Source organism: Osmerus mordax, chromosome 4 (assembly GCF_038355195.1).
Source record: "Osmerus mordax isolate fOsmMor3 chromosome 4, fOsmMor3.pri, whole genome shotgun sequence".
Lineage (NCBI taxonomy): Eukaryota > Metazoa > Chordata > Actinopteri > Osmeriformes > Osmeridae > Osmerus > Osmerus mordax.
This window is the reverse complement of record NC_090053.1, coordinates 17,722,479-17,744,397: the sequence shown is the minus strand read 5'-3', so window position 1 is coordinate 17,744,397 and position 21,919 is coordinate 17,722,479. Positions and strand designations below refer to the sequence as shown.

The following is a 21,919-nucleotide window of genomic DNA, read 5'->3' as shown; positions in this document are numbered from 1 at the left end:
TTTAATGTTCTTACATTTTCTTTTTATTCTATTGCGTTTATAGATATTGTTTACAAATTAAAGTACGAGTCGTAGGCTATAACTCACAACCAGCGTAGTGACATAATGCAATGTTTACTTTGCGCACGGCACACAAAAACAAGTCTCACTCTTTCTATTGTCACTGGGAAATGAATAGTTTCTTGTGTGCTCTCTCCCTCTGCACTCGGAGCAGGGAAACACAACTGTGGTCAACCATCGGGAGCAAACCTTTTGATGCAATACATTTTGCACTCATTAACCACCTCACAGATTTAGTATTTTTCCAGAGCGCGTGGAAAATGAGCAGTGTCACGATGAGTCATGAATAGACAATAACGTTTAAACCAGAATCTTCAAAACACTGTAATGTTACGTTAATGCTTTCCTGTCACAGTTTTCACTAACCCTCATGTGTACTATTTATAGGCTATAGCTGTTTGTCCTTAACAAGCTTAACAAAGTCCTTTTTTATATTTGGGATATCCGAGTAAAACTGTATCTACTGTAGATAATGAAATGCTAATTGTAAACAGATGAAACACGGATTTATGTTTATTGATATTTATGTTTATTGTATCATCACAATACACAGTGTGGCCCCTACAAAAGTGGTAAATTCTCCTGCACTGGGAAAAGGTGACGTCACCTGCGTGCAGAAGTTGTGCACGCAATCCCCGTGCTGTCCCTTGTTGCCTAGTTTAGTTACCTGTCTTGATAAAACCCAAAGGCTGTTTAAGAGCGAAGACATTGGTAAGATAATAACTCCTACTAGCATGAGATAACTAGAGATTTCTGCACAGTGTATACTGAAATGCACTACCAAAATAAATACTTTGTAGAGATCACGGAGCCATCCAGTTTAGCCTACTAAATTAGCCAGGTTAGCTCTACAGTAGCAATGCTGTTATAGTCTGTCAGTTTTTTGTTGTGTCGTTGGATGTTTGGGCGGTGTGTACTGTAAAGATAAAAACGTACTTTAGCTTGTTAGCTATATATCTTTGTATTGTATTTTAAAGATTTTTTTGTATCAGGGGTAAGGGAGTCAGTGAGCAAGGAGAGCAAACGACAGGGATTAGCTAGCTAACGCTAGCCAGGGAGGAAAATCTCTGACAAACCCTCCTGGGTTGCTAGGTAACGGGACTCCCAGCAACAGCGGGTGAGAGAGGAGCTTATCTAAGCTGGTTAAAACATTAGCGCAGTTGGCTAGAGACCTAGCTTGCTTTGCGTTGATTTACTATGGATTTAGCACACCGTGCATAGCAGTTCGAGATCACTTTTGACTATTTATTCAAATAAAGTTAAATTACACAGACACATACGCACATACATGATATGCAATGTGTGTTTTCTCTATAGGGTAGTGCCATCATGCTGGTCCCCATATTCACCCTGAAGCTGAACCACAAGATTAACCCCCGCATGGTTACCATGGGGAAGTTTGACGGAGTTCACCCCTGTCTAACTGCTGCTACACAGGCCGGGAAGGTATAGTCTGGACCCTGTCTTGTACCAAGGCATCAATGTGACACAATCATACACACTTACTGTATTACAGATGTATTCCCCGACAGGAAGGATTATGTTTCTGTCTTGTCAAGTTGAGACTCTCTTCCTCTGGTCTTTCCAGGTGTTCATCCATAACCCCCACACACGGGGCCAGCGGCAGGCAGCCCACAGGCTGAGTCAGAGCACCCAGGACTCGGACATCTCCCTTCTGAACATCAACCAGGCGGTCAGCTGTCTGACCTCGGGGACACTAGGACCCAGCACCATGGGAGACACGCTGTTAGTTGGATCCCAGACCAACCTGCTGGCCTACGATGTCCACGACAATGCAGACATCTTCTATAGGGAGGTGAGGAAACAAATCTAGGGTCGACATGGAGTCTTCAGGTTACAGCAAAGGTATATTCTCTCTTGTTCTCTGTTAGTTCAAGTCCACAGACAGCTAGTGTTTACATCCCAGTCAAGGTAGTCAGACAAGCTGGGTTTGTGTGTCTTCTGAAATGGTAAGGAATCCTTCTCGGAGCTCTCTCTAACCCCCCTCTACCTCTCTGGTTCCTGTGAAGGTGACAGACGGGGCCAATGCCATTGTTCTGGGCAAGCTCGGAGACATCAAGTCACCGTTGGCCATTATCGGGGGGAACTGTGCCCTGCAGGGTTTCGACTACGAGGGCAACGACCAGTTCTGGACGGTACAAACCCTGTTGTTTTACTGCCAAACACAGTGTCAAATGTAATCAGGTTGAAATCCGGACATTGCCTCTGGACATTCTATCAGTTCTACAAATATAAACGAATGTAATTCTTCCCCAGAGCAATTGTAAAGCGCTTGCAACTGGCGTGTGTTTTAAATGTGGTTGCGCTTGGTGACGACTTGTGTCTGCGTGGTCTGGTGTGTAGGTGACGGGGGATAACGTGAGGTCGCTGGTGCTGTGTGACTTCACCGGCGACGGGAAGAACGAGCTGCTCGTCGGCTCTGAGGATTTCGACATCCGAGTGTTTCGGGAGGACGAGCTGGTGTCGGAAATGGCGGAGAACGAGGTACTTCTGAACCTGCCAAACCGTCCACAGTCCCGAAAACCTGCTCTCCTCGACCATATGTGTCTTACATAGTATCACGAGGCTATACCACATAAGCGTAGACTTCAGAATGATATCTAGCCTGCTTGTGAACCAAGATGCACTTTCAAGAGGAGATTGTAAAGAAGTAGTCTTTGTAGGACTTGATATCACATGGTGTTTTGATGGGGTGAATATGTAATGACCAGCCTCTCCCCTGCTTCTCCTCCATCCCCAGACAGTGACATCACTGTGTCACATGCACGGCAGCAGGTTTGGCTATGCGCTGGCTAACGGTACGGTAGGGGTCTATGACCGCACCGCCCGCTACTGGAGGATAAAGGTACTGCAGTTAGAAGCTCTATGACACAGTCACTGTAGTCCAGTCTACCCAATGTACTGTACCGATTTGTACAGTCTGCTGCTGTAAATGTGTGCATCTGTTGGTGAACTCAGTGTGAAAGGAAAAGGGATATTACTGTTCTGTGTAGGTGTCTTCTTCTTGTTTATCAGTCGTTCCATCAGTATTCTGTGTTTATCGCCTGAGCCACCTCCTTCTCCTCCTCCTTCCAGTCGAAGAACCATGCGATGAGCATCCACGCTTTCGACCTGAACGCAGATGGGGTGGTGGAGCTCATCACAGGCTGGTCCAATGGCAAGGTAGCTCCCCCTCCACCCTCGACCCCCATGCCCCCCTGCTCTGCCATGACGTGTTGAATGAATGCTTTCACCCGACAGCACAGAATCAAAAACAACATTGACAAGTGGAATATCCATCCACTCAAAACAAGGGCAGGGTTCCCCTCACCCCTCCCAGTCTTGGTATTCCTCGTCAAACTCCCTGACCCCTGACCCCTGGCTGTTTCAGATCGACGCTCGGAGCGACCGGACAGGAGAGGTCATCTTCAAGGACAACTTCTCATCGGCGGTGGCGGGGGTGGTGGAGGGCGACTACCGCATGGATGGACAGATCCAGCTCATATGCACCTCTGTGGAAGGAGAAGGTGTGTGTGTGTGTGTGTGTGGGGGGGGGGGTATGTGTGTGGGTGTACACCAGTATGTTTTGCTTTCACCTTGAACCAGCCGACTCACCTAAACTTCAACCTGCTGTTGTTTGCTGTTGTGGGGCTCCAGTACGGGGCTACCTACCGGCCAGTAAGGAGCTGAAGGGCAACCTGATGGACTCCAGCGTGGAACAGGACCTGATCAGAGAACTGAGCCAGCGAAGACAAAACCTTCTGTTGGAGCTTCGCAACTACGATGAAAACGCTAAGGTACACACCACACACACACACATCGAGAGGTGAAGAGAAATGAATGACGACCCCTGGTTCTAAGTGGTGGAAGGGTTGCAGGCTGTTGCAGGCTCGTCGGAGGGGGACAACCAGATGGGTGTGATCCCAGCCAACACCCAGCTGCAGACCGCCCTGGCAGTCAGACCCGCTACGGAGGCCCAGAAGGCTCACATAGAGCTCAGCATCTCCACACCTAATGGTAATATGACAAACATATTAAATCATATCACTGTGCAATTGTGTGTTTGTTGTGTGTGTGTGTGTGTGTGTGTGTAGTTTGGGCAACTACCCAAACACATTATCTTGGTGACAGTTCCTGCCCTGATCTAACATGCTCACGTGACCCTTCCAGAGACCATCATCCGGGCAGTGCTGATATTTGCCGAGGGCATCTTTGAGGGCGAGAGCCACGTGGTCCACCCCAGCGCCCAGCACCTGTCTGGCTGCGTCAGGGTCCCAATCATCCCCCCCAAAGACATCCCTGTCGACCTTCACATCAAGGCCTTCGTAGGAGGGAAGAACAGGTGGGTTTGACTCACCTCAGGTGAGCAGCATCAGTGAAAACAGCTCAGTCGTCTCCTCCTCCATGTCAGCTGTACTTCCTAAAGAGGCACTTCCTACCCCACTGACACGGTCTGTCCCCTGCAGCACCCAGTTCCACGTGTTTGAAATCACACGGCAACTTCCTCGTTTCTCCATGTATGACCTCACCAGTGACCTCGCCTCCGCTGCCCCGCCCTCTGGCAGAGTCAACTTCAGCATCAACGACAGACCTCAGAGAGTACGCTCTAACAAACCTTGATGTGTATTGTTTTATTTGTATTTTTATCTATTGTACATTTTTCAGCAGTTTTCTGCTTCATTAGATAGAGCCGTAATGTTTCTTTGTTGTTGATTTTGGGCCTTTTTCAGCTTTATTTATTGATAGGCAGAGGAGAGAGGGAGAGAGAGAGGGAGGGGGAGAGGGGGGAGAGAGAGAGGAGGGAGAGGAGTGGCCTCAGTTGAATTCCAAACTGGGTCCCTGTGTTAGCCTTACTGGTATGCTGTTTTGTTGCCTAGGATAGAGACACTTTAAGATAGCCAAGAAAAACAGGGTTAGAGAAATAATGCAGCAAATGGCCTGGGCTGGAATCGAACCCGGCACCGCGGTACGGCCTCAGCCCATGGTACCATCTGTCTGTCTCTAGGTAGGTCACAAAATTGCGCCGGTAGACCCTGGGTGTGTCATTATGTGTGTGTGTGTGTGTTTTGGATGTCCTCCTCAAGGTGGTGATGTGGCTAAACCAGAACTTCCTCCTGCCCGAGGGCATGGACAGTCCCGAGGTGACCTTCTGCTCCCTGAGGGGAGGAGGGCTGCTGACCGTCAGCATGGCGTCTTCTGGGCAGGTAGGTCACGGTGCCCCTGACCACACTACCAGGCTCGGTGAAGGACGGTAGCACCTCAACAGATCATGTGACAACCTGCTCTGATGTCCAAACCAGATAACTCTGAGCACAGACGACATCGACCTAGCGGGAGACCTCGTCCAATCCCTGGCCTCGTTCCTGGCCATCGAGGACCTGCAGACGGAGGCCGACTTCCCAGTCTACTTTGAGGAGCTGAGGAGCACCCTAACTGAGGTAGGAGACTCACCTGGTGGCCGAACTGTGGAGAAACACCTACCATAGCCTACCTCAGCTTCACAACGATCTCTGAATCACTGCTCAGAGGAACAGAAAGTGTGGTTGCCTTGGTTACTCCACTACCTCAGTCCTCTGGCTTAAAACGTGAGGGTGAGGAGGCCCCGGTAGCTCACTGGATGAGTGGACGTACCCTGCAGGCTGAAGCCTCAATCGCAGTGTCATGGGTTTGAATCCAGCCTTGGCCCTCTGCTGCATCTCTCTCTCTCTTTGTCTCTCTCTGTCTGCCTTTCCTGTCACACTTCCCTTAAAATCTGTCTAATAAAGCATTGAAAATGCCAACACTAACAACAACTTAAAAGCAAATATCTCAAGGACACAGTGTAGGGTTTTAGTCTCTGTTTGGGATACCTTATCAGTTAGTTTTGCTCTGTCTGCTGTCCCAGGTGGATGAGTTCCACTCGGTGCACCAGAAGCTGACGGCGGCCATGGCCGACCACTCCAACCACATCAGGAACATGCTGGTGCAGGCGGAGGACGCTCGTCTGATGGGAGACATGTGAGTGGTGCTGTCAGACCAGAGACCCTACCCCCAACCCAAACCCCCGCCCTGAGAGCCTCCTCCCTGGACCCCAGAACAGAGACCTTTGACCTTTCACCTTCACAGTGTTGTTAGAAGTTGTGTGACCGAATATGGGACTTGTGTGTTATTGTTTTGTTGTTTATGCAGAATCCCTATAAGCTGATGCCGTAACAACAGCTAGCCTTCCTGGGGTTTGACTCAAAAAGCCTGCATTTAAAGAACATTAAAATAATGACAAGAGTGTGTGAGGTGTGTTTGTGTGTGTGTGTGTGTGTGTGTGTGAGGTGGTGTCCGAGTGAGGGGGTTGACCTGTGTTTCCCTCTCTCTCGGGGCGTTCCAGGAAGACCATGAAGAAGCGCTACATCGAGCTGTACGACCTGAACAGAGACCTGGTCAACGAGTACAAGATCCGCTCCAACAACCATAACGCCCTGCTGGCTCGACTCAAAGCCGTCAACCAGGCCATCCAGAGGGCAGGGCGCCTCCGAGGTGTGTGTGTGTGTGTGTGTGTGGATATATAGCGAAGTGGGAGAAGCGTTGGTTTTCAAAGCACACGTTTCATCAGTAAACACACACATCCATGCAGTAATCTGGAGTCCTCTTCCTTCTCCTTCCCTCCCCGTGGGCCCCTCCCTCCTCCCTCTCCCAGTGGGGAAGCCCAAGAACCAGGTGATCGCCGCCTGCCGCGACGCCATCAAGAACAACAACGTCAACGCCCTCTTCAAGATCATGAGAGCGGGTGCCTCCTCCTGCTGAGGACGCGGCACCACCTGGTGGTCAGGAGGGGTGGCGGCCACAGAGGGAGGCGACATCACAGGGAGGGGATCATGTTCTGTTCCGTAGCGGGGGACAGCTGTACACACAAACACTCACGTCTGCAGATAGGAGCGGGTTGTATAGGGGCGAGGTGGCTCCCCTCTCAGCATGACCCTGCCGTCCCGTACAAAGCCTATAGAAAGTTTACACCCACTTTCAAAACATTCTTTTTCCAACCTTGCAGCCTTTTTTCCCCTAGCCAATCCAAGTGGGGTCATGTGTGTGTAGACAGGGCTAGGTAGTTTAAATCCACATAGAAGTCAGGATGTAAGGTTTTCAGTGACGTTTTATGGGCTCTGTGTAATGAGTGATGGCACCAGACCTTAACAAGAGACACCTGGTCGGGGGAGGGGGGGAGGGGGGGGGGGGGGGGGAGCAGGGCTGTAAAACACAGGAAGGACATACGAGAAAAAAAACCCGGCATCGCCATTAGCTCATTCCTGGTCCTCACAACACATGCATATCTGAACTCTGAGGAGTTTCCCTTCTGAACAGAGCTCTCCTGTGTCCTTCTGAGAGGCTGGCGTGGTGTGTAGAGGACTGAGCAGGGTGGGGGCCGTCACAGACACTCCAGCTGGGGTAGCCGTACGTGTGTGTGTGTGCGTGTGCGCGTGTGTGTGTAGCCAAAGGTAACTGCACTATATGAATGTTAACAGGGACCAGCAAAGTGTGAGATTTGTTTACCTTTGTAGATTGTACATAGTGAATTTGTGTGTGTGCCGAGAATAATGAAATTTTCAAAAATAAATTCAATTGTGTGTTTTACTGGTTTGTTTCTTTCATCATGTACATATACATACCTTATCCAGCTTATGTTAAATGCCCCTTTTCCTGGTACAAATCGTTTTAAGTGAGACCAGAGCTATAATTGCTGCCATGTACTGTAGGGCTGGGGGCTATAGGGCTGATCTGTAACATGTCTCTTCCATCAAAGGACTTATATAAGTCTGTCCAGATTCTGGACTATTCTTCTCGTTTTTTTTTTCAGTTTTCTCCCATCTTATCCTTCTGTTCTTGCCTCCATCTCCTCCCCCTCTTTAGATTCCCTCTGCGTCTCCAGTTGCTGCGCTGGCATCTGGCTCGCGGCTCTCCTCCTGCAGACTCCCATTGCGTCACGTGGGCAGAAGGAAAGTCGCTCTGTAAGTGGTGCGCTTTGCCAATCATGCACGTTTCTTTCAAACTCTCAATAACTCGTAAGTGACTAGTTTCGTGCAGACATTGGAAACATAAGGACGTCCAGGGTACTTATTCAATAACTACATAAGCTTATCTCAGTTTTGTTTGTGCTTGGAAGCCAGAGCTGACTGTGCAGTGTTGGTAAAGAAACCAGATGTGCGGGATTGGCAGCATCCATGAGTGTCTCCTTTGACAACGTTTCTCGCTCTTGGTAAGTGGCACTAATTCAGAAACTTTTTTAACATTGTCAACGATTTAAACGGCTGCACAAAATGTAATTCCGTGGCCTGTCGTCAGGTCAAGAATATACTTAAAAGACTGCTTAGTGCCAATTACTCATGGATTACGCATGCAGTAAAAAGAAGAAGGAAAAAAAAGGATTCGTAGTGTATTCAAAGTTGTGTTCTAAGCTGCTGTGACTGTTTGGGGAGCTACGCATTCTTTAGTTTGCATGAAGAAATAGGGTGCTTGTCATCCATGGATGGATCGATTAATGGAGGAAGGTAATCAACAACACGCGTATGATCTGTTTGACTAGAACACTATGTCCCATACTGTAGGCTAGACTAGGGGAGCAGCAAGTAATCGAATGTACCTTACATAATGCCGACACGCCCCCTTTTTACAGTTCATATACAAATGGAATCATTAGGGGAAATTTGCAGGGTCGAATGGAACAGTTTGCATCGACATATCAAAGGGGAATACACTTTTAGACGCAAGAGAATTTTAGAAAACGTTTCTATTAATGCGAGGGGGTGTGTCTAGGAAAATAACTGTCTCGTGTACATTTTCTTCTATGAAACAGTTGGATCGTCTGCCTTTTAATTTAACAATAAAACAGTTAAGTTTCTGTAATGATGAACTATTATAAACAGAAGGTATGTCACGAAAAAAAAGTGTGTATACTTTTTGTACACGCCTAATCAGCTATCTTCCCCACGCTAATTCATGTTCTTCTGTTCCAGGAGTGAAGAGCCCCATAAGGATGGGCGGATGGGAGGAAACCCTCAGACAGACCTATAGATAGGCAGACAGACAGGAAGTCCACCTGCAGTTCAGAAGGAGACTGTTCCGTAACCAGGTCATGATGAGGAGGGTCCACGTCAAGGGGGATGTGCTATGCACCCTGCTGCTGCTGGTGGTGCTTTGTGTGCTGCTCTATGCCCACCAGGGCCTCAGCCCCTCCTGGGAGTGGAGCCTCCAGCTGTCCTCCCCCAGCTCCAGAGCCCTGCTGGGAGCACCGTCGGACCCTCAGGGGGGCAGACTGCCCCCCTCCAAACCCTCAGCCCTCCCGCGCTGCCAGCCTGACGCCCAGTCCAGAAACAAGCCCCAGGCCGTGTCCAAGCCCAAACAGGCCAAACCCAAAGCCCAGTCCAAGGCTAAGTCTCAGGGGAAGTCGAAGGGCAAAAAGGGGGCGCCAACCAAGCCTCCGGCTGCTGCTTTGCCCACCAGGCCTCCCTTTGACTTCCAGGCCTACCTGAGAGAGAAAGACCACAGGAACTTCCAGCTCCTAGTCGACCAGCCGGAGAAGTGCTCCGTCCAGGGAAGCAGCGCCCCCGACCTGCTCATTGCCGTCAAGTCCGTGGCAGTCGACTTCGACAAGCGGCAGGTGGTGCGTCGTACGTGGGGTCAGGAGGGGGTTCTGGGGGACGGGGTGACCGTCCGGACTGTGTTCCTCCTGGGCGTCCCCAGCAACCAGAGTGCCCTGCCTCTCTGGGACCGGCTGCTGGCCTACGAGAGCCAAACCTTCAGAGACATCCTGCTGTGGGACTTCCAGGACACCTTCTTCAACCTCACCCTCAAGGAGACCCACTTCCTGCAGTGGGTCAACACTTCCTGTCCCGGCGTGCGCTTCATCTTCAAAGGTGACGCGGACGTGTACGTCAACGTGGAGAACATCCTGGAGATGCTGAAAGGTCAGAGGTCGGACACCGACCTGTTTGTCGGCGACATCATATTCAACGCCCGGCCGATACGCCGGCGAAGCAGCAAGTACTTTGTGCCGGAGTTCATGTACGGAGGATCGATGTACCCGTCCTACGCTGGGGGCGGGGGCTTTGTCATGTCTGGCTTCACGGCCTGCCGCCTCTCCTCCGCCTGCCAGCAAGTGGAGCTGTTCCCCATCGACGACGTGTTCCTGGGCATGTGCCTGCAGAGGATCGGCCTCAAGCCCACGCGCCACGAGGGCTTCCGGACCTTCGGGATTGTGCGGCCCTCCGCCGCGCCCCACCTGCAGGTGTTCGACCCCTGCTTCTACCGGGAGCTGATGGTGGTGCACAGCCTGACGGTGCCGCAGATCTGGCTGATGTGGAGCCTCCTCCACGACCCGAAACTCACTTGCCACTCGCGCCTGGCCCCTACACCCTGGCCCTTCCAGTGGAGGAGGAAGGGTTCACCCACGGCTGGGGGCTCCCGGACGCCGGAGGAGCAGGATTATGGAGTACGAGGGGACAACTACAAGGTGTTTGTAAAGCATTGAGGCCCCGCTGGGGGAGGCTGGCCCGGGAGGTGACAGGCAGGGAGGAAGGGGGGCGAGGCCCAGGGAGCAAGGGGGGGGCGAGGTCCAGCGAGGGAGAGGAAAATGATGGTGTGAAGGTACCCAATACTGCAAGGGATTCAATGCTGTAAAAGACTTTTGGGATTTCAAATGGCTTGAGACGGGAGTACTGAAAGGTAACGTTGAGGTGGAATATTTGGTACCGTAAACCAGGTACAGCATGGAAGGGCTTAGTCATGCTTGAAACTTCATAGCTGTGGTACATTCTCATGCAAATGTTTATTGCTTTACTGGTTGCATATACTATACCCATACACAAACATTTCCATTCTAGAATGTCAGAAGTGACCTCAAACTTTCTACTTTCTTGCCTTGTTAAATTAACTGTAATGCTAAGTTTGTTAAAGGAGGTACACTCCAACATTTTCCTTGCTTTTCCTATTATCTCAAAACTGTGTTTTGTCTCATGACAGCAAATCATAATGTCTTTTTGTAATCTTATTGTCTGTAGTTGTAACTTGGGGGCAGGAAGATGTTTCCTAACATTTTCCCATGTGACATTTTTTTATAACATCAAAGTACACATTGAATTGGACTTGTTTTTATATAAATGTTGTGACTCTCCTAGCTCCGCATCTAATCCACGAGCAGTGTTAACAATGCTAACAACATAAATATTTCAAGAACCGTAAAGTGGGTTTTAAAACAGTTGGAAGAATCGGCATGATGAACTCCTGTAGGAGAGCTGTAGGTTTATGGACAGAAATTGCCTAAATGACTTTGTCGTGAGTTTATTGTTAAGTGTTTTGTATATGCCCTTCAAGAATGTGACATCAAAAGTTGATGCTGGACTGTATTAGAATGTGCGTGCAAACACAATTGTCAAGACCGGAAGAAACTAAGAGCCAATTCCATTTCTGTACTGTACATGGAATGGAACATATCCATGGGTATGCAGCTTTGAGACTGTCACACGCATGAAGCAACATGCCTTCGATGGAACTCCTTAGTAGATCCTGTTCTGAAGCCTTGCCTGAATACTCATGAATGTTGATGCGATTCTACTTCACTTTCTCATCAACCGAAACGACAATCAACCACCCTAGTAACGAACCAGACCTTAGAAACCTGGCCATGTATGGTGTTGTGCTTTCATTTGATCTCTACAGTCACTTGGACAAATCAATGGACTGTTCTTTGACACGGTTATCCGTTATCGCCACGGAGTTCAAGAAGATATCCCTAAGCTGTGAGGTTGGTCTTGAGGTCTGAGTCTAGATCTTGTTTGCCTCATCAACAATGCTGTTTCTGTGTGCAGTCGGATCTGCCAAACCTCTAGCTGTACTAGTCAGAATGCTGTATGTAGAATTATAAAGAGATCAGTGTGTATTAAATCATTTTAACCTCCATGGGGGAACAGGTCCGATGAGAAATCAAGGTGTGCATGTGTTGTCTTCATAAAGAAATCAAAACAAACACGTTGTGGTTGTCATGTGACTTGTGATGTTTTATTATCGCATCCAGGTTCAATTCTGTATTGTTGTAATTTACACAGCAGGAGATCTTTAACTCGTCAATGACCAAGTAGTTGAGTTTGGGTAAATTCTCACCAGCCAATCACAGCTTCCCGGTAGCATGATGCAGCCAGCCCCTCCCACTCTCCATCACCAAGGTTATTGCTGTTTGTAATACATGCTTGTAAATGCTAGGTCTACATGTTTAAATGTATACAAGTAACCAAAAATATCAAACAAATTCCACTGGATGTAATTCACATGTTTAATCAAGGAGAAATCTCCCATTTCCAGAAATGGGTGGGATAGAACTGGATCCACGCAAAAGCTTTAAGGGGCAGGGCCGAGGTAAACATACAATATAAAGGTAGACAATACATAGCATGAATATGAACATTACATTGAATTTGTCCATTTGCTTTTTACAATCTGATTGGACATCATTCACTCAATCATTCCAATGCCAAAATAGGAGAGGATATCAATCAGCCTATTAGACGCGAGCAAAGCAGTCAGCTGCTCCAGGCAATTAAAAACAAAAAGGATCTGATATGTCCACCTGAGTTTGGGCTAACAGGCCAACAGCCCAGCAAGCTGTCATCCGCTCTCAGCAGTGACCTCCCCGTAACACTGCCTATGCTGCTGCAACGTGCTCCAGAGCTCACATCCACCCAGAGCAAGTCGGCAAATGCTACACCAGAACAAGACTAAACTCATATTGTAATTGCAACTTTGACATAGCCCCTGTGTCTAACCCAGGCCATGAAAGGCAGGCAAATGTTCCCCCGAAAATGTGTAGCCCTAAAAATGACCTATGGTCCCACTGTAGTGGACATGTATTGACCATAAGGACATGAAACGAAACACTAATTGCAGTAGACAGGTGTGTTGTCATTTGAGCCTGGTCCCTTCATGGCTGAGTTAGACACCACTAGAACAGCCCGCCCTGTCGCCTGGAGCCACAGCAGGACGAGCACGGGAGACGGGTCATGTTGACGTGCTGTCATACGCACGCGATGCAGTTTAGTAGGAATCGTTTCGAGCGCGCGAGAGAGGGACGGAGAGAGAAGGGAGAGAGAGGGACAGAGAGAGACGAGGGACAGAGAGAGAGAGAGGAGGGACAGAGAGTGAGAGAGGAGGGACAGAGAAAGAGAGGAGGGACAGAGAGAGAGAAGGAGGGACAGAGAGAGAGAAGGAGGGACAGAGAGAGAGAAGGAGGGACAGAGAGGTGAAGACAAGGTCGGTTGGAGATGAGGCACAATGTTAAAACAGCTTTTTTTTTCTTTTTTTCTTGTTTCTTTTTCAAGGTATACAACTTGCACAAAGCAAGGGACAATAACATCAATATCAACAATATACAGGCTTGTCATAGCAACCCAAGTGAGAATAGAACAGAACACAACAAAGTCCCTCTGAGTTGACGTCTCCGCTGTCCCCCGGCCGGCCCGCCTGTCCGTCATAGTGGTCACTCTCACTAGAGAGCAGGGAGGGAGAGGGAGGCCAGTCCGAACTGTTCTGTCCCCCAGAAGCAGTCTCTGGTCACACGGGTGAGTAGCCTGACCAGGTGTCTCCTGGGCCGGACCCACATAGTACCCTCAGCTTTACCAGACAAGACGAGGGAGACCAGCACACTGACTATTTACACATCTATACATCATCATCATCAGACAGTGAGCTAGAAGAGCTGCAGCTGCCACTGCTTCCTGTCACCTGATGCAAGGTGCCCCACACAGATCTACAAAACAAACATACCCAGAGGAGGTCTTCGGCAAAAACGCAGAGCAGGGAATCACATCTAGAAAAGGTGACCTAGTACAGGTGAAGATCTTTCGGATAGGCAGGGAATGTCTTTAACCTTCCCCGTGGACGGGAAGTCAAGCTGAGGCGACAAACTAAAAGCAGTCTGGAGGAGGGGAACCACCAGTGGGAATAAACGTCTTTGGCTAAATGTTTGGCAATGCAACGAAACCGAAAGGATGAAGCATGAGAACGGCGATGGCTTGAGCGACAGTACCAGATTGTCGCTGATGGACGCCAGCCGGTATACAGACAGATATCCAGAGACAGATAGACAGAGAGCCAGATGGAGATACGGGATGAGAAAGGGGTGGTGGAAACATGGCTGTACAAGGGACGAGAGAAGATGGAAGACGTGGACTTACACACACACACACACACACACGCACTCACACCACACACACACAGTGCTGTCGGCTCTCCCTTCAATCCTCTGTCATATCAGAGCCTGAACACAACCTCAGAGGAAGGGAGACAATGGTCAAGTAGTTTTAGTGCAAATGGTTAAACCAATGTTTCTATCTTGCCTGAAAAAAAAAAAAAAAAGGCATAGCTCATGTATGCCAGGAGCTGGCTTGTGCTGTGGACTTGGTCATGGCATAGGTGTATGAACCTGGACGTGTTTTGAGTGTGTGTGTTCATGGTGAATATGCCAAAACCCAGCTCTCGCAGCATGCAATACATACAGATCCCACGCACAAGCCAGTTTGTGCTTCAACACGCTAGGAAAAGAACATGTGGTCATGCAATCCTGCGGGCCAGGCAACATGCGTGGCTGAGTGTTTGTAGACAGGTCTATTGTGTTGTGTGTTAGTACAGAAGATGGATAAGCTCGTCTCCATGATGTGTGTGTGTGTGTGTGTGTGTGTGTGTAACATGAACATAGTGGTGAAAGGCTTGGAATCTCAGGATTAATGTACCAGTATGAGAGTGTGTGAGTGTGTGTCTTTTATGCAATAAAAGTCTGTAAAATGTGAAGTTAAAGTCAGTTTAAAAGCAGCAGCATGCATGCAGGTTCTCATGAGTGTAAGCAAATGTAGGTTTGTGTGTGTGCGTGCGCGCGTGTGTGCGTGCATGCGTGCACTAAGCATACAAATGTTCATGGATGAAACACTGCCAACACGTGAACTAACAAGTTCTGCTGATGGAGATGATCTGGGCTGGAGGAGTGGGGGTCAGGTGGGGGTTCTGGAGGCCTGAGTCCTGGAGGCTCCAGTTGGGTTGATGTGGTGCTGTTTGGGTCCAGTTGGGTCAGGTTGATGTGGTTCTGGTTGATGTGCTGCTGTTTGGGTCCAGTTGGGTCAGGTATATGTGGTGCTGTTTAGGTCCAGTTGGGTCAGGTTGATGTGGTTCTGGTTGATGTGGTGCTGTTTGGGTCCAGTTGGGTCAGGTTGATGTGGTTGTGGTTGATGTGGTGCTGTTTGGGTCCAGTTGGATGTGGTTGATGTGGTGCTGTTTGGGTCCAGTTGGGTCAGGTGGATGTGGTTCTGGTTTATGTGATGCTGTTTGGGTCCAGCTGGGTTGGCAGTGGTGGTTATCAGTGGACACTAGTGTCGGCTCGTGGCAGGCTGCTAGTTCGAGGGGCTCCATACAGCGTCACTGACGCTATGTGGTTGTTCTGCATCACCTGAAACAGCAACAACACAGGGGAGCATGTCAGTATCAGCCAGCAAGACACGCCCCTCACACGGGACATGCCCCTCACACGGGACACGCCCCTCACACGGGACATGCCCCTCACACGGGACACGCCCCTCACACGGGACATGCCCCTCACACGGGACACGCCCCTCACACGGGACATGCCCCTCACACGGGACATGCCCCTCACATGGGACATGCCCCCACATGCCCCTCACACGGGACATGCCCCTCACACGGGACATGCCCCTCACACGCCCCTCACACGGGACATGCCCCTAAAACGGCTCCCATGTAGGCCTGTGGAAACAGAACTAGGATAAGCTAACAGCGCATGATTTCGTCACATAGCATGTAGGCTAGTACGGCATGGTCAGGACATTCTGAACCAGCAGGTGCATCATGTTGGCTAGGCTAGGACAGGCCAGTCCAGACACCTTGAACCAACAGCATGGTCTGGACACACTGAGCCTAGAGGTGATTGTGATTGTAGGCTAGGAGGCTGTCCTGCTAGTGGTCTCACCTCAAAGATCATCCTCTGCAGGCCGAAGCAGAAGGTGGAGCCGAACGGGTTTGTGTTGTTGGCTGACGAGGACCTGCCAGAGAGAAACACCCACACCATCACACAGCTTCAGAAACACCCACACCATCACACAGCTTCAGAAACACCCACACCATCACACAGCTTCAGAAACACCCACACCATCACACAGCTTCAGAAACACCCACACCATCACACAGCTTCAGAAACACCCACAACATCCCACAGCTTCAGAAACACCCACACCATCCCACAGCGTCAGAAACACCCACACCATCACACAGCTTCAGAAACACCCACACCATCACACAGATTCAGAAACACCCACACCATCCCACAGCGTCAGAAACACCCACACCATCACACAGCTTCAGAAACACCCACACCATCACAGAGCTTCAGAAACACCCACACCATCACACAGCTTCAGAAACACCCACACCATCCCACAGCTTCAGAAACACCCACACCATCCCACAGCGTCAGAAACACCCACACCATCACACAGCTTCAGAAACACCCACACCATCACACAGCTTCAGAAACACCCACACCATCCCACAGCGTCAGAAACACCCACACCATCACACAGCTTCAGAAACACCCACAACATCCCACAGCTTCAGAAACACCCACACCATCCCACAGCGTCAGAAACACCCACACCATCACACAGCTTCAGAAACACCCACACCATCACACAGATTCAGAAACACCCACACCATCCCACAGCGTCAGAAACACCCACACCATCACACAGCTTCAGAAACACCCACACCATCACAGAGCTTCAGAAACACCCACACCATCACACAGCTTCAGAAACACCCACACCATCCCACAGCTTCAGAAACACCCACACCATCCCACAGCGTCAGAAACACCCACACCATCACACAGCTTCAGAAACACCCACACCATCACACAGCTTCAGAAACACCCACACCATCCCACAGCGTCAGAAACACCCACACCATCACACAGCTTCAGAAACACACGCACTGTTACACCATTTCAGAAACATCCACACATCATAGACTTGCAAGGTTCATGTAGCTGTTGGCATGTTAGCACGTAGAGGAACATCACAGTGTATAGTACTGTGGTCAGGACGGCTAGCGTGTTAGCACACAGAATAACACCAGTGTGTAGTACTGTGGTCAGGACGGCTAGCGTGTTAGCACACAGAATAACACCACAGTGTGTAGTACTGTGGTCAGGACGGCTAGCGTGTTAGCACATAGAATAACACCACAGTGTGTAGTACTGTGGTCAGGACGGCTAGCGTGTTAGCACATAGAATAACACCACAGTGTGTAGTACTGTGGTCAGGACGGCTAGCGTGTTAGCACACAGAATAACACCACAGTGTGTAGTACTGTGGTCAGGACGGCTAGCGTGTTAGCACATAGAATAACACCACAGTGTGTAGTACTGTGGTCAGGACGGCTAGCATGTTAGCACACAGAATAACACCACAGTGTGTAGTACTGTGGTCAGGACGGCTAGCGTGTTAGCACATAGAATAACACCACAGTGTGTAGTACTGTGTGACTGGACGGTTTACCGGTGGAGGACGACAGGTTTCTCCACTGGGTGTCCTAGCAGCTCCTGAATCTGATCCCACTGAGGACAAGGGCAGACCAATGCTTTATTGTGTTGCATTACAACAATATGATGTGCTGCCACATTCTACCCAACTAGCAGCAGTGTGTGTGTGTGTCACCTTGCTGTAAGTAGTGAGGATGCAGTCCTCCCCGTGAGAATCAGCTCCTTCTAGAACAACATGAGCAGAAGGGAGGGAGATTGAGGGTACAGTCGACACTACACACAGACAGAGATGGGAGACCTCAGGCAGAGAGAGAGACACTCACCTTTTTTGATGACCAGTGGAATTTTGAAGTCACATCGATGATATCTGAGGGAAGACGAGATACAGGAAGACATGACACATCTAAAAGAGAAGGACAGATGGAGAGAAAGAGTGGGATAGAGAAGGAGCGAGAGAGATAGAGAGAGAGTGGGGGGGAGGAAGAGAGGGAGAGACGGGGGGAAGGAGAGAGGGAGAGACAGAGAGACCTACATGTTGAAGTTGTAGTGACCGGGAAAGTTGGTGTGGAGGACAAATTTCTTCACCAGCTGAGTGGTGGAGTCGAACAGGATATCCTGGGGAGGCCAAAGACACAAAACACTTAGCAGAGCTCCAGGAACATACTGCACATTGGTACTGGTATCACTTCTCAGCAGTCATCATGTGGTACGTACCACTCCCAGGGTAAAGTAGTTGAAGAAATAGTCGTTGCATTTGGACGGAACCTGCTTGTGGGGGGAGGGGGAGTGAATCTTCATCTACGACAGAAAGAAAGAGGCCAGGGTTAGAGACATCCATCCCTACTGAAAGACTGCAGGACTGAAGAGTGCAGAGAGGGGAGAGTGAGAGGAGAGGGGTCCCCAGAGAAGAGAGGATGAGATCCAGACCTTGTCTTCAGACTTGTAGAAGACTTTGTGAGGAGAGCCCAGGGCGCTGAGGACATCCTGGCATGAATCTCCAAAGTAGATGCTCCTCTCCATGGCCCGCACTTTGGCATCTGCCATCACCCCAGGGCCACAGCCTGCTCGCGGACACACACACACACTTCAGCTCCACAAGAAACACAAAAAAGTGTATACCATTTTCCCCATGTCTCTGATTGGCTGGGTGATAAACTACCTGCGGTGAGGAGGCGGAGTCTCAGACCCAGAGGCCCCGCCCCATCTCTCAGCACATCCACACACTCTGCGTACACGTTTCCAAAGAAACAAGCCAGAGGCATCACTGGAGCCCTGAAAACAAGAGTTAGGGTCGGATTAAGAGTGTGTGTGTGTGTGTGTGATCTTCCGTGGTGTCATGCAGGTTGTTGCAAGTGTACATGTGTGTGCGTGTGTTCTTGCCTGGTGTCTTGCAGGTTGTTGCCAGTGTAGATGTGCATTCTCTTGACGGTGGCACCATGGGGTATCTGCAGGGAGGCCAAGCCGAGGGCAAAGTTAGGCTGCCAAAGCAAAACAACTTGGGGTAGGTGGGTTGTGTGTGTGCACGTGGTTCCTCAGTGACAGGGCGCACACACACACACACGCAGAGATCGGGTTAGCAGCATCACAAATCATGACATCAGAAGAGCTAATTGAGTCATTTCATCCTCAGACACAACCATTGAAACAGTGTATTCATATTAGACATTCTACATTTGCAGTAAAAAGATGTCCATAAAATCCGCAGGTCTCACCTCATATTTAGGAGCTTCGTTCCACGAGTCCAGTTGGAAGGAAAAGGACAATCCTCTGAAGTTCAAGTGAAAGAGCTGCTCTGCGGCATTGTACACTGCAAGAGGACACGCAAACACACACACACACGCAGTCAGAAAAACACAGACACACACATACAGCAAGAACTCATGAAAAAGCACACTCTCTCACTTACACACCCTGTCAGAAAAGGTAGGTACTGGTGGCGGAGAGAGGTGGAGGCAACTTACCTCCAGGGTGTGTGGCTCCAAATGACTGGTCTATCTGCTCTATGGTGGGGGCTATGGCCTGAGAGTTGAAGTGGACTCCACTGCAAGCAAAGAGAAGCACAGCCAGTCAAATGAGACAGGAGGTAGCAGGACGTGTCACTGTGTGTGCGACACAGATCAGAATCCCACTCACCAGTATTTCAATTTCACCTTGCTGAGGTCGTAAACTTCAATCACCTAGGCAGACACAACACAGGGACACAAGGTTAGAGCTTTCTAGCTATTTACCCCCCCCCCCCCCCCCCCACCTGCCCGCCCACCCCAACAACCAGATCTCTCCTTTGCATACCTTCAGCCTCTGGTTGCAGGCGTCGAACAGCAGTTTGATTCCATCCTGAGTGAGGTTGAGGATGAGGTCATGACAGAGTGGTGTCTGCAAGAGCCACAAACACACAGGCGAGCAAACAGGGAAGGACAGACAGAGAGGGGACGATTACTAATGACAAAAAGCAACCCCCCCCCTCCTCTCATGCCCCTCCTCTTCGGGGTCTACCTTTAAAAGCACGTTTGTCTTCCTGCCTCAACATTTCTTTCTGGCTTTGCTTGTGCGTAACTCAAGTGTGTGTCTTACCTGTTCACTGTAGAGCACCTGAACGTTCTTGATGATGCGGCAGTGCTTCTGAAGAATGGAGATGGCTTGGGCCAATGGCATCCCTGGGACAAGACCCACACAAAGGCTATTACAGTCAACTCAGGCTCCCCCTCACACACATAATGGTGGGTTACTGGATAATAGGCAATGTTCTTTAAGCTCTTCAAGGACCCGTTTGAGCCGGTAGGTGTATATCTTACACATCACACATAGCACCTGCCTCATAGCATCAGATTAAAAGAGGACACTGACATTCCTAAATGTTGTCACAGAACATTAAGATGTCTAACAGCCAAGGCTCGTCGTAGGCAGGCCAGCTAGGCTGACTCACTCACCTAATGCGAATTCCCATTGTTCATTTCCAAGAGATCTCTCAGGAACCACTTCCAGATCCAGCATTGGCGAGGAAGGAGAGTGACGGACACCGCGCGTCTCTGTCTGGGCCACGGCTGCACCTCTCTCTTTCTCTCTTCTATCCTGACTACAGTCTCCACTTATATCTCAGTACCAACTACACGGCCTCTAAACAACATCAAGTTGATGTCACAGTACAGAATACTAGTTTACGGACATAAAACACCACAGATTCACCAAACGCCCTGAACTGCACAACCAGTGTAAACGTGATTTCCACACAAAAGCTTAATTAACTCATTACAGTTAATGTCACCATGCTGATGGACAAGTGATATTTACTGACATAGCCAACTTTGCTAGCAAGCTAAGCTGGTCGCTAATAAAAGGATTGCGTAACGAACAATAAAACACAAAGGGACTAGCTAGCTATATGTCCCGTTCAACGTGACAGAGTTTGCTACAGGGTATTACACATCAAAGTCAAATGAACAAATACAATGGCTGGACACATTTGTTGCTGGCTTCTTAACTATATTTAAAAAAATCCCACAACTTGACATCACCAAACTCCGGCTTCAACAACCTGCAACTGCTCTGATAAGCCACTAAGACTGACAAGCAAATAACAGTCTAATATCTATGTTAGCCACCTCACCTACTTTTTTAGGTCGATAACAAACACAAACCTTCTCTTCTGACAACACGTATTGTCTGCGACCTGTAGCTAGCTATGAATACCGTCTGTATGGAAGCCTTTCCAGTAACGTTAGCAGATAGTGACATGAACATTCAAGCACAATTTGAATGAATTAAACATCTCTTCAAAATGAAGAATAATCCTATACTTGGTAAATCGTCACTGCATGATAAACAAAGTACTTCCAAGGCCTGTTAGTTAACGCCAGTTACTAGCTACGCTACGTTGGCAGGCTAGGTCTGTGTCGTTGACGTTGGTGTTTTTCTTTCTTCCCGAGCTTTCAAGCTACCTTGCTAGCAAAGATATAATATAATGTAACAGTTAGCGAATATTTATAGCCTCACTATTAAGACAATGTCGACTGAATTCCTCTTAGTTTTACGTGTCTTCAGTATCATTTGAAGATAAAGGACTAGCTTGGACACTCAGCAAACAACGGCAACTTCCATCAAAACAACCAGCATCAGCTGATAATTGTACTTCCTGTGCGGCGCAGACTGGACTGTGTGGACCGAAGCGGAGGTGTTCCGTCAGGATAGGCGTTCCAACAGGATAGGCGTTCCGTCAGGATAGGCTTTCTGTTAGGATAGGCGTTCCTTACTGCGTGGTAGGCGTTCCTCTCTCTTCAACAATGTAGTCCAATCTATTTTTATAGT

The 21,919-nt window shown here is 49.2% G+C and overlaps 3 protein-coding genes across 4 annotated transcripts; 2 read left to right on the top strand and 1 right to left on the bottom strand.

Annotated features, from left to right (window-relative positions):
* The first annotated feature begins 687 nt into the window (after positions 1–687).
* Positions 688–7,231, top strand: bbs2 (Bardet-Biedl syndrome 2). The gene is made up of 17 exons (XM_067234207.1): positions 688–771; positions 1,378–1,506; positions 1,649–1,876; positions 2,091–2,216; positions 2,425–2,565; positions 2,822–2,926; positions 3,157–3,243; positions 3,452–3,587; positions 3,718–3,857; positions 3,939–4,077; positions 4,231–4,402; positions 4,527–4,659; positions 5,145–5,264; positions 5,361–5,498; positions 5,945–6,057; positions 6,422–6,570; positions 6,731–7,231. The coding sequence occupies exons 2-17, from the start codon at positions 1,390–1,392 to the stop codon at positions 6,835–6,837; spliced, it is 2,151 nt and encodes a 716-aa protein (XP_067090308.1). The 5' UTR covers positions 688–771; positions 1,378–1,389; the 3' UTR covers positions 6,838–7,231.
* A 1,929-nt stretch (positions 7,232–9,160) lies between these two features.
* On the top strand, positions 9,161–10,555 carry b3gnt9 (UDP-GlcNAc:betaGal beta-1,3-N-acetylglucosaminyltransferase 9). The gene has a single exon (XM_067234206.1). It carries the CDS (start codon positions 9,161–9,163, stop codon positions 10,553–10,555), a length of 1,395 nt encoding a protein of 464 aa, XP_067090307.1.
* Positions 10,556–12,338: 1,783 nt separating this feature from the next.
* Positions 12,339–21,629, bottom strand: phaf1 (phagosome assembly factor 1). Of its 2 annotated transcripts, none has more exons than XM_067234204.1 (16): positions 20,545–21,629; positions 20,189–20,271; positions 19,907–19,990; positions 19,751–19,794; positions 19,579–19,658; positions 19,330–19,424; positions 18,998–19,095; positions 18,777–18,889; positions 18,545–18,678; positions 18,332–18,415; positions 18,150–18,232; positions 17,941–17,984; positions 17,793–17,842; positions 17,634–17,692; positions 16,049–16,121; positions 12,339–15,511 (listed from the first exon to the last, which is right to left on the bottom strand). In XM_067234204.1, exons 1-16 carry the CDS (start codon positions 20,606–20,608, stop codon positions 15,422–15,424), a joined length of 1,278 nt encoding a protein of 425 aa, XP_067090305.1. In that variant the 5' UTR covers positions 20,609–21,629; the 3' UTR covers positions 12,339–15,421. The 2 variants fall into 2 exon arrangements, with proteins under 2 accessions (XP_067090305.1, XP_067090306.1); XM_067234205.1 differs by having other exon boundaries at positions 18,998–19,062.
* Positions 21,630–21,919: the final 290 nt, after the last annotated feature.

Coding starts and splice junctions, on each gene's coding strand:
- bbs2 (XM_067234207.1), top strand. CDS start 1,390: ATGCTGGTCCCCATATTCACCCTGAAGCTGAACCACAAGATTAACCCC. Junction 1,877..2,090: donor CAGACATCTTCTATAGGGAG/GTGAGGAAACAA, acceptor GTTCCTGTGAAG/GTGACAGACGGGGCCAATGC. Junction 4,078..4,230: donor CAGCATCTCCACACCTAATG/GTAATATGACAA, acceptor TGACCCTTCCAG/AGACCATCATCCGGGCAGTG.
- phaf1 (XM_067234204.1), bottom strand. CDS start 20,608: ATGCTGGATCTGGAAGTGGTTCCTGAGAGATCTCTTGGAAATGAACAA. Junction 19,795..19,906: donor CCTGCAACCAGAGGCTGAAG/GTATGCAAAGGA, acceptor GTGTCTGCCTAG/GTGATTGAAGTTTACGACCT. Junction 16,122..17,633: donor AAACCTGTCGTCCTCCACCG/GTAAACCGTCCA, acceptor TCTCTCTGGCAG/GTCCTCGTCAGCCAACAACA.
- b3gnt9 (XM_067234206.1), top strand. CDS start 9,161: ATGATGAGGAGGGTCCACGTCAAGGGGGATGTGCTATGCACCCTGCTG.